Source organism: Cervus canadensis, chromosome 12 (genome assembly GCF_019320065.1).
Source record: "Cervus canadensis isolate Bull #8, Minnesota chromosome 12, ASM1932006v1, whole genome shotgun sequence".
NCBI lineage: Eukaryota > Metazoa > Chordata > Mammalia > Artiodactyla > Cervidae > Cervus > Cervus canadensis.
In genome coordinates this window covers 1,795,110-1,805,911 of record NC_057397.1, presented here as the reverse complement: position 1 = coordinate 1,805,911, position 10,802 = coordinate 1,795,110, and the positions used below count along the sequence as shown (strand labels likewise).

General features: G+C 37.0%; 1 protein-coding gene across 5 annotated transcripts in view; it reads right to left on the bottom strand.

Moving 5' to 3' along the window:
- Window positions 1-876: 876 nt before the first annotated feature.
- Window positions 877-10,802, bottom strand: part of EFR3A (EFR3 homolog A) — a 79,920-nt gene continuing 69,994 nt past the window's right edge. For all 5 annotated transcript variants that reach the window (XM_043483156.1, XM_043483159.1, XM_043483157.1 and 2 more), the window contains 3 exons: window positions 8,187-8,290; window positions 7,634-7,683; window positions 877-3,267 (listed from right to left, as the gene is read on the bottom strand). In XM_043483156.1, coding sequence (XP_043339091.1) covers window positions 3,162-3,267; window positions 7,634-7,683; window positions 8,187-8,290 — 260 coding nt within the window. In that variant the 3' untranslated portion in view covers window positions 877-3,161. The remainder of the gene's footprint in view (window positions 3,268-7,633; window positions 7,684-8,186; window positions 8,291-10,802) is intronic.

Genomic DNA, 10,802 nt, shown 5'->3' with positions numbered 1-10,802 from the left:
AGCTGAGCCACTTCCCGAAGGCCGCTCGGCTAGGAAGTGGCAGCGTGGGATCTGAACCCAGAGCCTGGGCTCCCTGCCGCTGCACCACACCCCTCAGGAAGACCCTGAAGCCCACGGGCTGTGGTGCGCGGCTCCACGGGGGGCAGGAAAGCAGGCCAGATGGCAGAGGGTGCTAGAGAGGAGCTATGCTTTTTGAGAGAAAGGCTTGTGGGGTTTATACAGCAGAGGGTGGGGCTGGAAATATAGACACGAAGACTGATGCAGACGTGGCGACGGTGCTCTCCGGGCACACGCTGAGAGCTTCATCTCAGCCACGTCTGTTCACGACTGCAGCTACGGAGCTGATTCTTCCCAGTATGTGAAGAGGACTCCATCTGGCAACTTGATTTTTTACTAAAGCACTTCATTCTTAATAGAATCCAAACAGTGGATAAGTTTAATAAATGGGATAGCTATTATAAGAATGGCTATTATACAGGAGTTATTAGATTTTGTTTTATTGCTTACGTATGAATTGCACAGTGAATTTTTACATTACAAAAAACTCAATTAATTTACATTTGTACTCAATTACATTTAGTATATACATTGGCACAAATAAAACAAATTAGTCCCCTTTTCAGACAGGCAGAAGAAAAAATGCTGTGAGGAAGTTAACTGCTGGTAAAGTACAGAATTAAGATTCTTAAAGAAAATGAATTCAGAACCATTAAGGAAGAGTGTGTGTGCACGTGTGTGCGTGCGTGTGTGTATTCAGGTCAATTCCAATGACTCTATATATAAAGCAGACAATACAAGTCTAGAAGGAACATTTAAATGTTAACTATTCAATGTCAAGGAAAAAAATGAATGAAATAAGCAACAGTATACAGCAGAGAGAGAACAATGAACTGTTTTTATTGAGTTTTAAATATCTACAAAAATATAGCAATACAGTGAACTTCAATACATCCTAAATGTTCAGTACCCAAACCGGCTATACTAAAATAGCACGCATACCTATGACTTGCATGATCTCCTGCAATCTCCTGGAAGGGACAGCAAGCCAAGGACAAGAACCCACATTTCTTACGAATCGTTAATGAGAGCAGTTCAGTAATCTAGCATATACAGAAGTCTACTGTGATTTAAAAACAACTACAACAAGAAAATCCCCCCCCAACCCAAATCAACTGTTTACAAACAGACCACAAGAAAAATGTGATAAACATTAACTGAAATGATTTTCCTTCACATGCTATACATGCATTTTTAAATCACAGAGAAACATGAAATTTTGTCCAGCAAAGTTTGTTTTGCATGAGTGCAAATGAATATATATCTTCTTTTCTTATACTATTAAATTATATATATTTTTCATACAAAAGCACACAGTGTTAATCTATAAAATGACATCCAAGTGGATGATGATTGTTTTTGTATGTCCCCCTGCTTAGATTTTTCACAATCGAGTTAATATCTTTCTTTAAAAATACAGAAAAAAAAAAAGGAAAAATAAAGAAAAACATAAAAATTGGCCTATTAAATGCTGAAACGTTTTTACCTGGTCAGGAGCTAAAGTTACAGTGATAGCTGCAATAGGGCCGTTTAAGCCCAGTGGTGACCGCACTATTATTTGGAAAACAATGTTGTTTCTCTACATTGAAAAAACCACCAAGGATGCTTGACAGGTTTCAAAGACTAGAATCTTTTGCAAGATGTTTCAAGAATGCTGTACTTTGGTTTAAATATTCAAAAAAATTTCGAGTATACTTGTTCTATCTTGTTTCTACTGAAAGTGCCCAAATAATCGTAAACACAAAGTCATTCTTCACTGTGATTTTTTAAACAAAAGCTAAAGCTAAAATTCAATTGTTTTTTGGGTCATAATCTGTGATATGTATATTGTTTGATGTAAAAAGGAATCAAAAACCTGAAAAGGTAGAATTATAAACAGACTATTTTATAAAAATGTCCTAAAATAATTGTATAAGAGCTGCAAAGAAAGTTGTTCATTTTTGCTGTGTGATGGAATTCACTAAAATGTACATAATTTTAAGAAAACACTGTGTGTTTGTCAGCACATGTAATCCTGGTAGCTTATTAAATCAACACGAGCTTAAACTGACAACCTTTTAGCACACTTAATGGCTAAACCCATAGGCACTCTTTTCAAATGTAATATCATGAATCCTAAACAGAAATGCATATAAGCTACAGTTCAAATCTTACAAGCTAAAACTCCATTTGGGGCACTTTTTTGACTGTAAGGATTTAAAACAATGCACCATATAAAAATGTAAATTAATGTGTTCTCAGGAGAAATTAAAATGTACACACTCTTCACAGGTGAACTAGTAGCTGTTTTAAATGTCTTTTTTTCCTATACTAAATATATAGCTCATTTAATTAATGGAGCCACAGCAAAAATACTACTATAATTTCAAAGTATAGTCTGTAAACTAAATACATCTTATGATGTAAAAAATATTGCACAATTTGGTACTCCAAGGTTAAGTTCTAAGACTCTCAAGTAGAATGGTCAAACTTTTGGCAGAAAACACAGTATTACAAGAACCAGACACTTAGACGTATGGAGATTTTGGGGTCATATTCTAGGACTATTACTCAGCAAATGTCATTACCATAGACAAGTTGAGGAATGACAGTCACAAACTATTGAAGTGAACGAACAGAAGGATGCCGATCACAACATCCAAAACATGGGGACAAAAAGCCACAGGACAGTTTTACAGCCCCAAGATTAATATATTTGTATGTTTTCGCTTTTGCAGACAAAAACAAAAGCAGTTCTAATTTTAAGCAGTTGCCTAGATGTTTAAGAAATACACTAGACACTTCATACATCTTCAACTCTGGAAGGCTTAACTTTTTAACTGTATGTTTGTGAAAGGCTTTAAATATACTATTTAACAATGAATTAATGTGAGACCAATATATGTTCAATTTTAAAAGCCAACAGGTACTAAAAATAAAAAATTAACATGGCATAAACCCATCTTCAGAAGTACTCTAAATCATAATAGCTACAAAATTTCTAACCTGGTATGCCAAGCATTTGGTTAAAGATAAATTCCATAATAATTTTCAGTAAAGTAAACCCTGAAACATCAGCTTGGCCTGAGTTTTTAGGCTTTTTGCTGAGGTCTTTCATGAGCCACTCAGTACACACACAGATCTGGAAACTTCATCTCGTAGACTGGGACAGACTGGTATTGGGCGTGCCCAGAAGTAATGGTCAGCGTTCCCGACGGACTGGGAGGAGGACTGTAAGAGAAGAACGAGGCTCTGTCAACAGGTCCGTGGAAAAGCTGTTCACTCCACACAGCGTCCCTATCACCACCTGCCAACAGCAGGGTAAGGCTCTGTCACCACCGGGACCAGTGTGACAGAGGTGCGGGCCAGCTGCAAGGGGGCGTGGCGCAAAGATCACAGTGGAACTACGCTGTTTCTAAGACTGAACTAGACCTTCTCCTCTGAATATATGTAATTTTAACAATGGGATCACATCATATCCACTCATGTAAGCTTGCTTTGTTTCAGTAGTAAAAAATCTTTTAGTATTAATATATATATATATATTAACCTTTTTGATGACCACAGCATGGTACTTCAATATATAGATATATTATGATTAATTTATTTCCATGGGAGATAGTACATTCATTTCCATTTTTCATTATTATAAATAAGGCTGACAGGTCTATTCTTACATATACATAATTTTATCCTGCCTTCTTGGTTTATAGTCTTACACATAGAGTTTCTGGATCAAAGTAGATTCACAATTTTGAGACGGGTACACACTGTCAGAATCCCCACAATTCATACTTTCAACATCTGGCTGCACCATTCTCTTAAACCACTATAAATATTGGGTATAATCGTTCTTTCTTGTTCTCATCTTTGGCACTCTGGTAGGCAAAAGGGAATTCATTCTATTTTTATTTTCACATTTTGGGTTACTACTAACGGGACATACTTAGTATTCATTTTGTGTTTCTTTGAAAATGAATTGTCTATTTGAGTCTACTGCCTGTATTTCTATTCATTTTTCTCTTATCAATTTGGGAAACTGATCTTTTGCCATATGATACAAACGCTTTTCCTCGATTTGTTACTTAACTCTTATCTCTACCACAGATAAAGATGACACTTTTCACCATTCAGAGACGTTCCCTGGTGTCTCCAATCTATTCCTCTTTACTCCACATGCTCACACATCTCCAACACTGACTGTGTTCTGATCTCTATCGCTGAAGACTGGTGTCCCGCATTCTTGAATTGCATACACTTGGTCCATATAGCCACAGAAAGGGTCAACTCAAGCTATATTCTTTTCTGTCTGACCTGTTCTGCCTGGTGTACTTTTAAGTTTACCCCATGTGTTCCTTTTTACCGCTGAACAATATCTCACTGTGTCAAGGGCACCACTATTTGTCTACCAGCTCTCCATTCTCCTGTTCACGGATATCTCGTAATTAAGAAAAAAGCTGCTAAAACATTCTAACATTTTAATTTCTCTGGGAAATATTGAGAAATGGGATTACAGGATCAAAAGCAGGTATATGTTTAACTTCATAAGACACTGAAACTTCTTCGTAAGTTTTGTGAAGTGTTTGTACCATTTTATACTCCTATGAGCAATATATGCAGACTCTTCTATATAATGTCCAATATACTATTAAGTTCATCCAATGACATTTTTTCTTCTTCCAGATACTGTATCACCCAGTTCTTGAACTACAATTTGGTTCTTTTTCAGAGTTTCCAGTTCTCTCCTAAAATATACATTATTTTTTTCCTTTAAATTCTTTGATATGTGTGTGTTCTTTTAAGATCATTATCTACTCATTCCAATAACTGATCTGTGGGGCTGCTTATTCTTACTGTATTTTTCTGCTTCTTTGCATTTCTTGTCATTTCTTTTCCTTACTGTACTAAGGTCAAAATGAATGAAGGAACACGGGAAACTGAGGTATAATATTGCTTATTCTGTTTCTTTTCTCACGAGCACAAACTCACTTTTCTATCTGGTAGTTGGTTGTTGTTGTTTAGTGCTAAGTTGTGTCTGACTCTTTGTGAGCCCATGGACTGTAGCTCGCCAGGCTCCTCTGGGATTTCTCAGGCAAGAATACTGGAGTGGGTTGTCATTTCCTTCTCCAGGGGATCGTCCCGACCCAGGGGTCAATCGTGTGTCTCCTGCATTAGCAGGTGGATTCTTTACCACTGAGCCACCAGGGCAGCCTATCTGGTAGTTAGAGTGAGGCAAATTAACAGGAGGAAACGTATCAGATAGAAACGGAAAACCTGAAGATACACTAAGAAGCCTGCTTCATTTCTCTGCATCATGTAAACTACGCAGGACTGCTACTTCCTAACTAGGTGACCTTGGATAATTACCGAACATCTACCTGAATCTGCTTCTACATGTGTAAAGTAAAAATAATCATTATATATTTTTTAAATGTGCTGTAAATACTACATAAAAGAATGCACTCAGCAGAGTGCCTAGAATACCACAAGTTTTCAATAAATAACTAGTAGCAATAAGGTTTAATAAATGCAAATTATTAGTTGCAGTACCAATGAAAGAGAGTTAGTCATAATACTTATTCTAAAATACTAAATCCACAGAGTTATGATAGTGGGATTAAATGTAACATAGAGGTCTCTAGCAATATTTCTTGTCAAGAACATGAGTTATAGATTTGAATTTCGATTTTTTCCACTCACTAGCTGGATAAACTTCAGCAAGTTACTTTACTTCTCTAAGCCTCAGTGTCTTTACCTGGAAAATAAAAAAACACAGCATCTACCTAACTTTCAGGACTGTGGTGAGGATTAGCAAAAACAACAGATACAAAGCAGGTAGATATTTACTATGACAACTAAGAGGCAACAAAAGCCTTGCAGACAGGGAATGCTGCCTGCCATTCCCATTCTACAAGGTCAAGCCATCAGCCACTGCTGTTTCCCACAGCTGTGCGCCCTGAGGGGGATTCAGGACGGGGAGAAATGCAAAGCATTCTGCTCTTTAGACACTGGCCCCACGGCCAAGGTGCACATTCCAGGAGCAGTTTCAATGAGCCCAGACCCTCCCACCTTCCTATAGACAGAAAAGCACGAAAACTTGTAGGCTGTGTAAGTGCCCACATCTAGCGATTTTCACCGAGTCTAAGGTATGGAGCACACTGCACAGTTCAGTCTGAGTCTCTGTTCTGAACTTTTCTACAGGAGTGATTCTCAGTTTAGCAGGGGGTGGCGTGGCGGTAAGTGCCTGGAATGAGATGTTCTACTGATGAAAAGGTGCCTTGTATAGGAAGGCAGTAAAAAGGCTGGGGGGAAAAAAAGCAAGTCAACTGAGCATCTACCCGTTTATTCTATTTATAGGCTACAAGGTTTGACGCAAAACTAATTTAATCAAGCTGAAAATGTGAAACATGCAGGGGAAAAAATCTCAGAAGCGTAGCTTCTATGCATGGCTCATTCACTGTGCCACTGTGTACACAGAGCAGTCTCCACACGGAGTCAACCTAAGAACAGGTGCAAACTCACTCCTCAGACAGAACCTGGAGTTTTTCCCTCCCTCTCTCATGGGCTTCACTACTTAACAACAGACACAGAATAACCAGTGTTAGATACCTTACGTTTGCAGAGCATAAAATACAATTGCTTAATGGTGTACACAGGGCTTTGGTTTCAGGACCACCCACAGAGAGCAAAACCTTGGTGCTCAAGTCCCTTATATAAAATGGAGCAGTATTGGCATGGGACCTATACAACACATCTTCCCTTATAGTTTACATCATATCTAGATTATTTATAATATCTAATACCATGCAAATGTTACATAAGTGGTTGTCAGCATTTAGTAAAATCAAGTTTTGCTTTTTGGAATTTTCTGGGATTTTTTCCCCCCACTGTTGGTTGAATTTGAATATGCAGAACCCATGGATATGGAGGGCCGACTATAATTAGTAACAGGACTCAAACCTAGGAAAATTCAACTGACATTTGATCATTCAAGTGAGCCACCTGCAGAGGCAGAATTGTTATGGTCCCAGAAGAACGATGAGGTTGAACCATACAAAACAGTAGTTTTTATAGGTCAAAATGATTAAATCTGAGAAACTACCTTGTTAAACATATCACTAGAATAAGTCTTCCAATTACTCAAATGTCCATAAGGTGGTTTAGTGGCTAAGTCGTGTCTGACTCTTTGCGACCCATGGACTGTAGCCTGCCAGGCTCCTCTGTCCATGTGATTTTCCAGGCAAGAATACTGGAGTGGGTTGCCATTTCCTTCTCTAGGGGATCTTTCCAATCCAGGGACTGAATTGAGGTCTCCTGCATTGCAGGCGGAGTCTTTACCGACTGAACCAACAGGAGAGCCCTGTCTTTATAGAACCATTTTAAAAGCAATTAAGTGATCTAAAAAGGAAAGCTAGAAAAACGTTAAGAAATGGTATCAGACTATCCAGTAAACAGAAAAACTATTAAGGCAAAGATATCTATATGATCTTGGGTTTACTCTCAATGAAAAGCAGAATTACTTAAAAGCTAGAAATTTATAGGGGTCTAATAGTTTCTGTTTGTTGTTTTATTCATCTTGTAGTACCAAAACCCTTACCGTATGGTGAGTTCCAATATTTGAGCAAGTCTATCATGAAGCAGATTTGCCTACGAAGGAGAGAAAGCAAATGTTAACCATGGACCCACTACTCTCGCAGGGTCCATATGTAAGAGCACAAGGACGCAGCGCGACTGCAACTGTTAAGCTGATGGTGCAGAATGCTTACTGTCTTGGCTTTCTCTCAGACACTGGAATTTAATGTGAAGTTTTTCTTCACTCCTTTCCTAGTCTCACTGGTAAAAATAAATTGATACACATACAGAACAAAATAGCTACAGCAAAATCATTGAAAACCACTGCAAAAAAAATTTCAAAGCAACAAAAATCATTAACATTTAATTTGGGATCTGTCATTTCAATCAGCTTGTACCACACAAGAACTTATTTAAGGCTTCATAGCTACATCTTCAGTTTTTGGTCCCTAGCCAATCCACTACCTTGTGGATTCTACTGACTTGCCTAAAGCTTAGAATCTACCCATCAATTACCACGAAAAGCTTCAACAAAAATCAAACTCCATCCCCACCGCCTTCACTATGTGTTCACTTACTTTGGATTCACACTGTGCTGCTATTTCTTCAAAAGGTGCTTTCTGGAATTTCTCTATCACTAGACGCCTCTTTTCCTTTTCCTGTTCTTCCATTCCACTGGTATCTATAGAAATGTTTAAAAAAAAAAACCATTAAAAGGAATACAGAATTTCACAGAACATTGCCAACGACCCTAAGAACAAATGATCTATACATAAAAAATAAGGATAATTTACAGGACTACTTGTTTAGGGAAAAAAGCAAAATGTGTAACACCCCCTGAAATGTCTTAGTTGAGGCCAGAGAGCACACACAAAAGACTTCAAAATTACACCGCACAAAACCCTTTTATTCATAGACTATCTTTGTCTCTCTTACCAAAAAAAGCAGAAGCACAACTTGCTACAAGTCAAGCAACTTCAAGGCCCTTCCTGAAGATGATTATTTTATTTATAACCATGCCCTTGCACATATGAGGTACCAAATAAAAAGTCTGCTAAATCTGATAATGAATGGCATGACTGAAATATAGATATGGTCAAGTGGAACCATATTGGTTTAGTCTTTTCCATTTATCTTCCACAATTTGAAAAGGGACTGTTTTTATCTTAAAATGATGTGTGGTCTGGTCAAAGATAATAGAACAATAAGTGGTCTGTCTTTTTGATACTACTGATATAATAACCGTGTCTATTTGCTTAACAATTTGAAAGAAGGCTAATTAATGGTTTAGTTACTGATGGTCTACTTTAACAACCCAGTGGGTCAACAACTTCATAAGGCAAAACACACTCTGTTCAAGGTTCTTAAAACAAAGCTGCTCTTCAGGTACACAAACTAGGTAACAATTAGCTAGTTTAAAAAATGGGAAGTAGCATATAGAAAGGAAATAGTTTTTCCCACCCCCTCTGAAATTGTGCCAGGCTAACAAAGTTGTAGAATTTATGTACTTCTTCTGAGTGAATGTAATACAGAATTATGATCACATCTTAGGCGTTCACTGGCCCAGGGCCACAAGCTTAAATGTGCCAGAGGTCAGGCAGGAGACATAAATGTTTTAAATTAGCTCAGTAAAAGCAGTAAGAAAAACAGACTTGGGCAAGCTGAGCATATATTTCTGGTCTTTATTCAAATTCAATTTCTGAAAATAATGCTTCCACCCAAATTTGGCCTGCAGGCGGCAAATCTGTCCAGCAGTTCTCAAACTTTCTGCTTTCAAGACTCCTTTATGTGTTACATTACTTGATAATTTCTGTATTATAATATAAACATGAGACTTTAAAAATATTCATTAAATTCATCAAAAATTCAAACCACTATACATTAACATAAACGTTTAATGAAAAAATAACCATATTTTCTAAAGTGAAAATTTAGTGAAGAGAATGGCACTGTTTTATATTTTTGCAAATCCCTTTAATGTCTGACTTAATAGAAGTCAGCTGTATTCTATTTGCAAATATTCAATGCATTGCAATATGTTATTGTGGTTGAAGTATATAAAGAAAAAACTAAACTCACACAAGCATGTACTGATATGTTGGGAAAGAGTAATTTAATAGCCTTTTTACAGAATTGTAGCTATTTCTTCTACAATAAAATATGACAAGTGGTAGTTTCTTAAAAGTTAGTTGCAATATGGAATCTGAAGCTTTATTAATGAACTTTTTACAATTGGTTATATTAACATTTATTGGTCTGTTTTACACTTTGAATAGAGTTCTACTCATGCATGATTCTGTAACATCATGCAATGGTCATCTGGAATACTGCTCCACTGATTTCTGCAGATCCTCTAAATAACTGGGAGTGTGTGGCATCAAAGAATGCGATGACCACCAGACCAGTCTGAGGCCACTGCCTTCATTCATGTTAGTACATGTAGCAGAGAAGCAAACTATGTCCTACTGTTATGCAGAAAATACTTTTAGACTTGAGGATCTCTTGAAAGAGTCTCCCCTAGGGCTCCAAGGGACCAAAGATACTCTGACAACACTGCCAAACTGTAAATTCCTCAACATGCCTTATCAATATTTAAATGTCTCCAAGTATCTCGTACATAATAGGTGTTCAAAATTGCTTAGTAAATTCAATTTTATTTTGACAAATCTGATATCATAATACAATAAGAAAAAAAATCCTCTAAAAGATTAAGCTGAAAAAGGTCAGATTTTATTTCATGTATGATGGGTACCAGAGTGTTTCATGTCCCTTGATAATGATGTTCTTATTCTAATATTTCTTAAAATCAGAGCCAATTTCCACTCTCTATAGTGAAAGTCAATTTCCACACTCTATTGCTTTACCAATTAGAAATAAATTCAGATCAGAGCATCATTAGCCACCAGGAATTTATATTAATACTTAATTGAAGGAATCATTCAAAAAAATTTTAGAAGAGGCGAAGTGTATGAGATAAAATTTATTTCCAGAAAGGCGAAAGGAGAAAAATCAAGAGTATTATTTTATGCAAAGATAAGTGTAAAGATCAGAGTCAGCCAGACATGGGTATGAGATTTGGCTCTGGTATTTACTAGCTATGTGGTCTCAGGAGAGTTGTTAATTTCTCTGCCTCAGTGTTCTCACTGATGAAATAGCAAGAACTAACGTGATAATGCCTACTGACAACTTCTGCC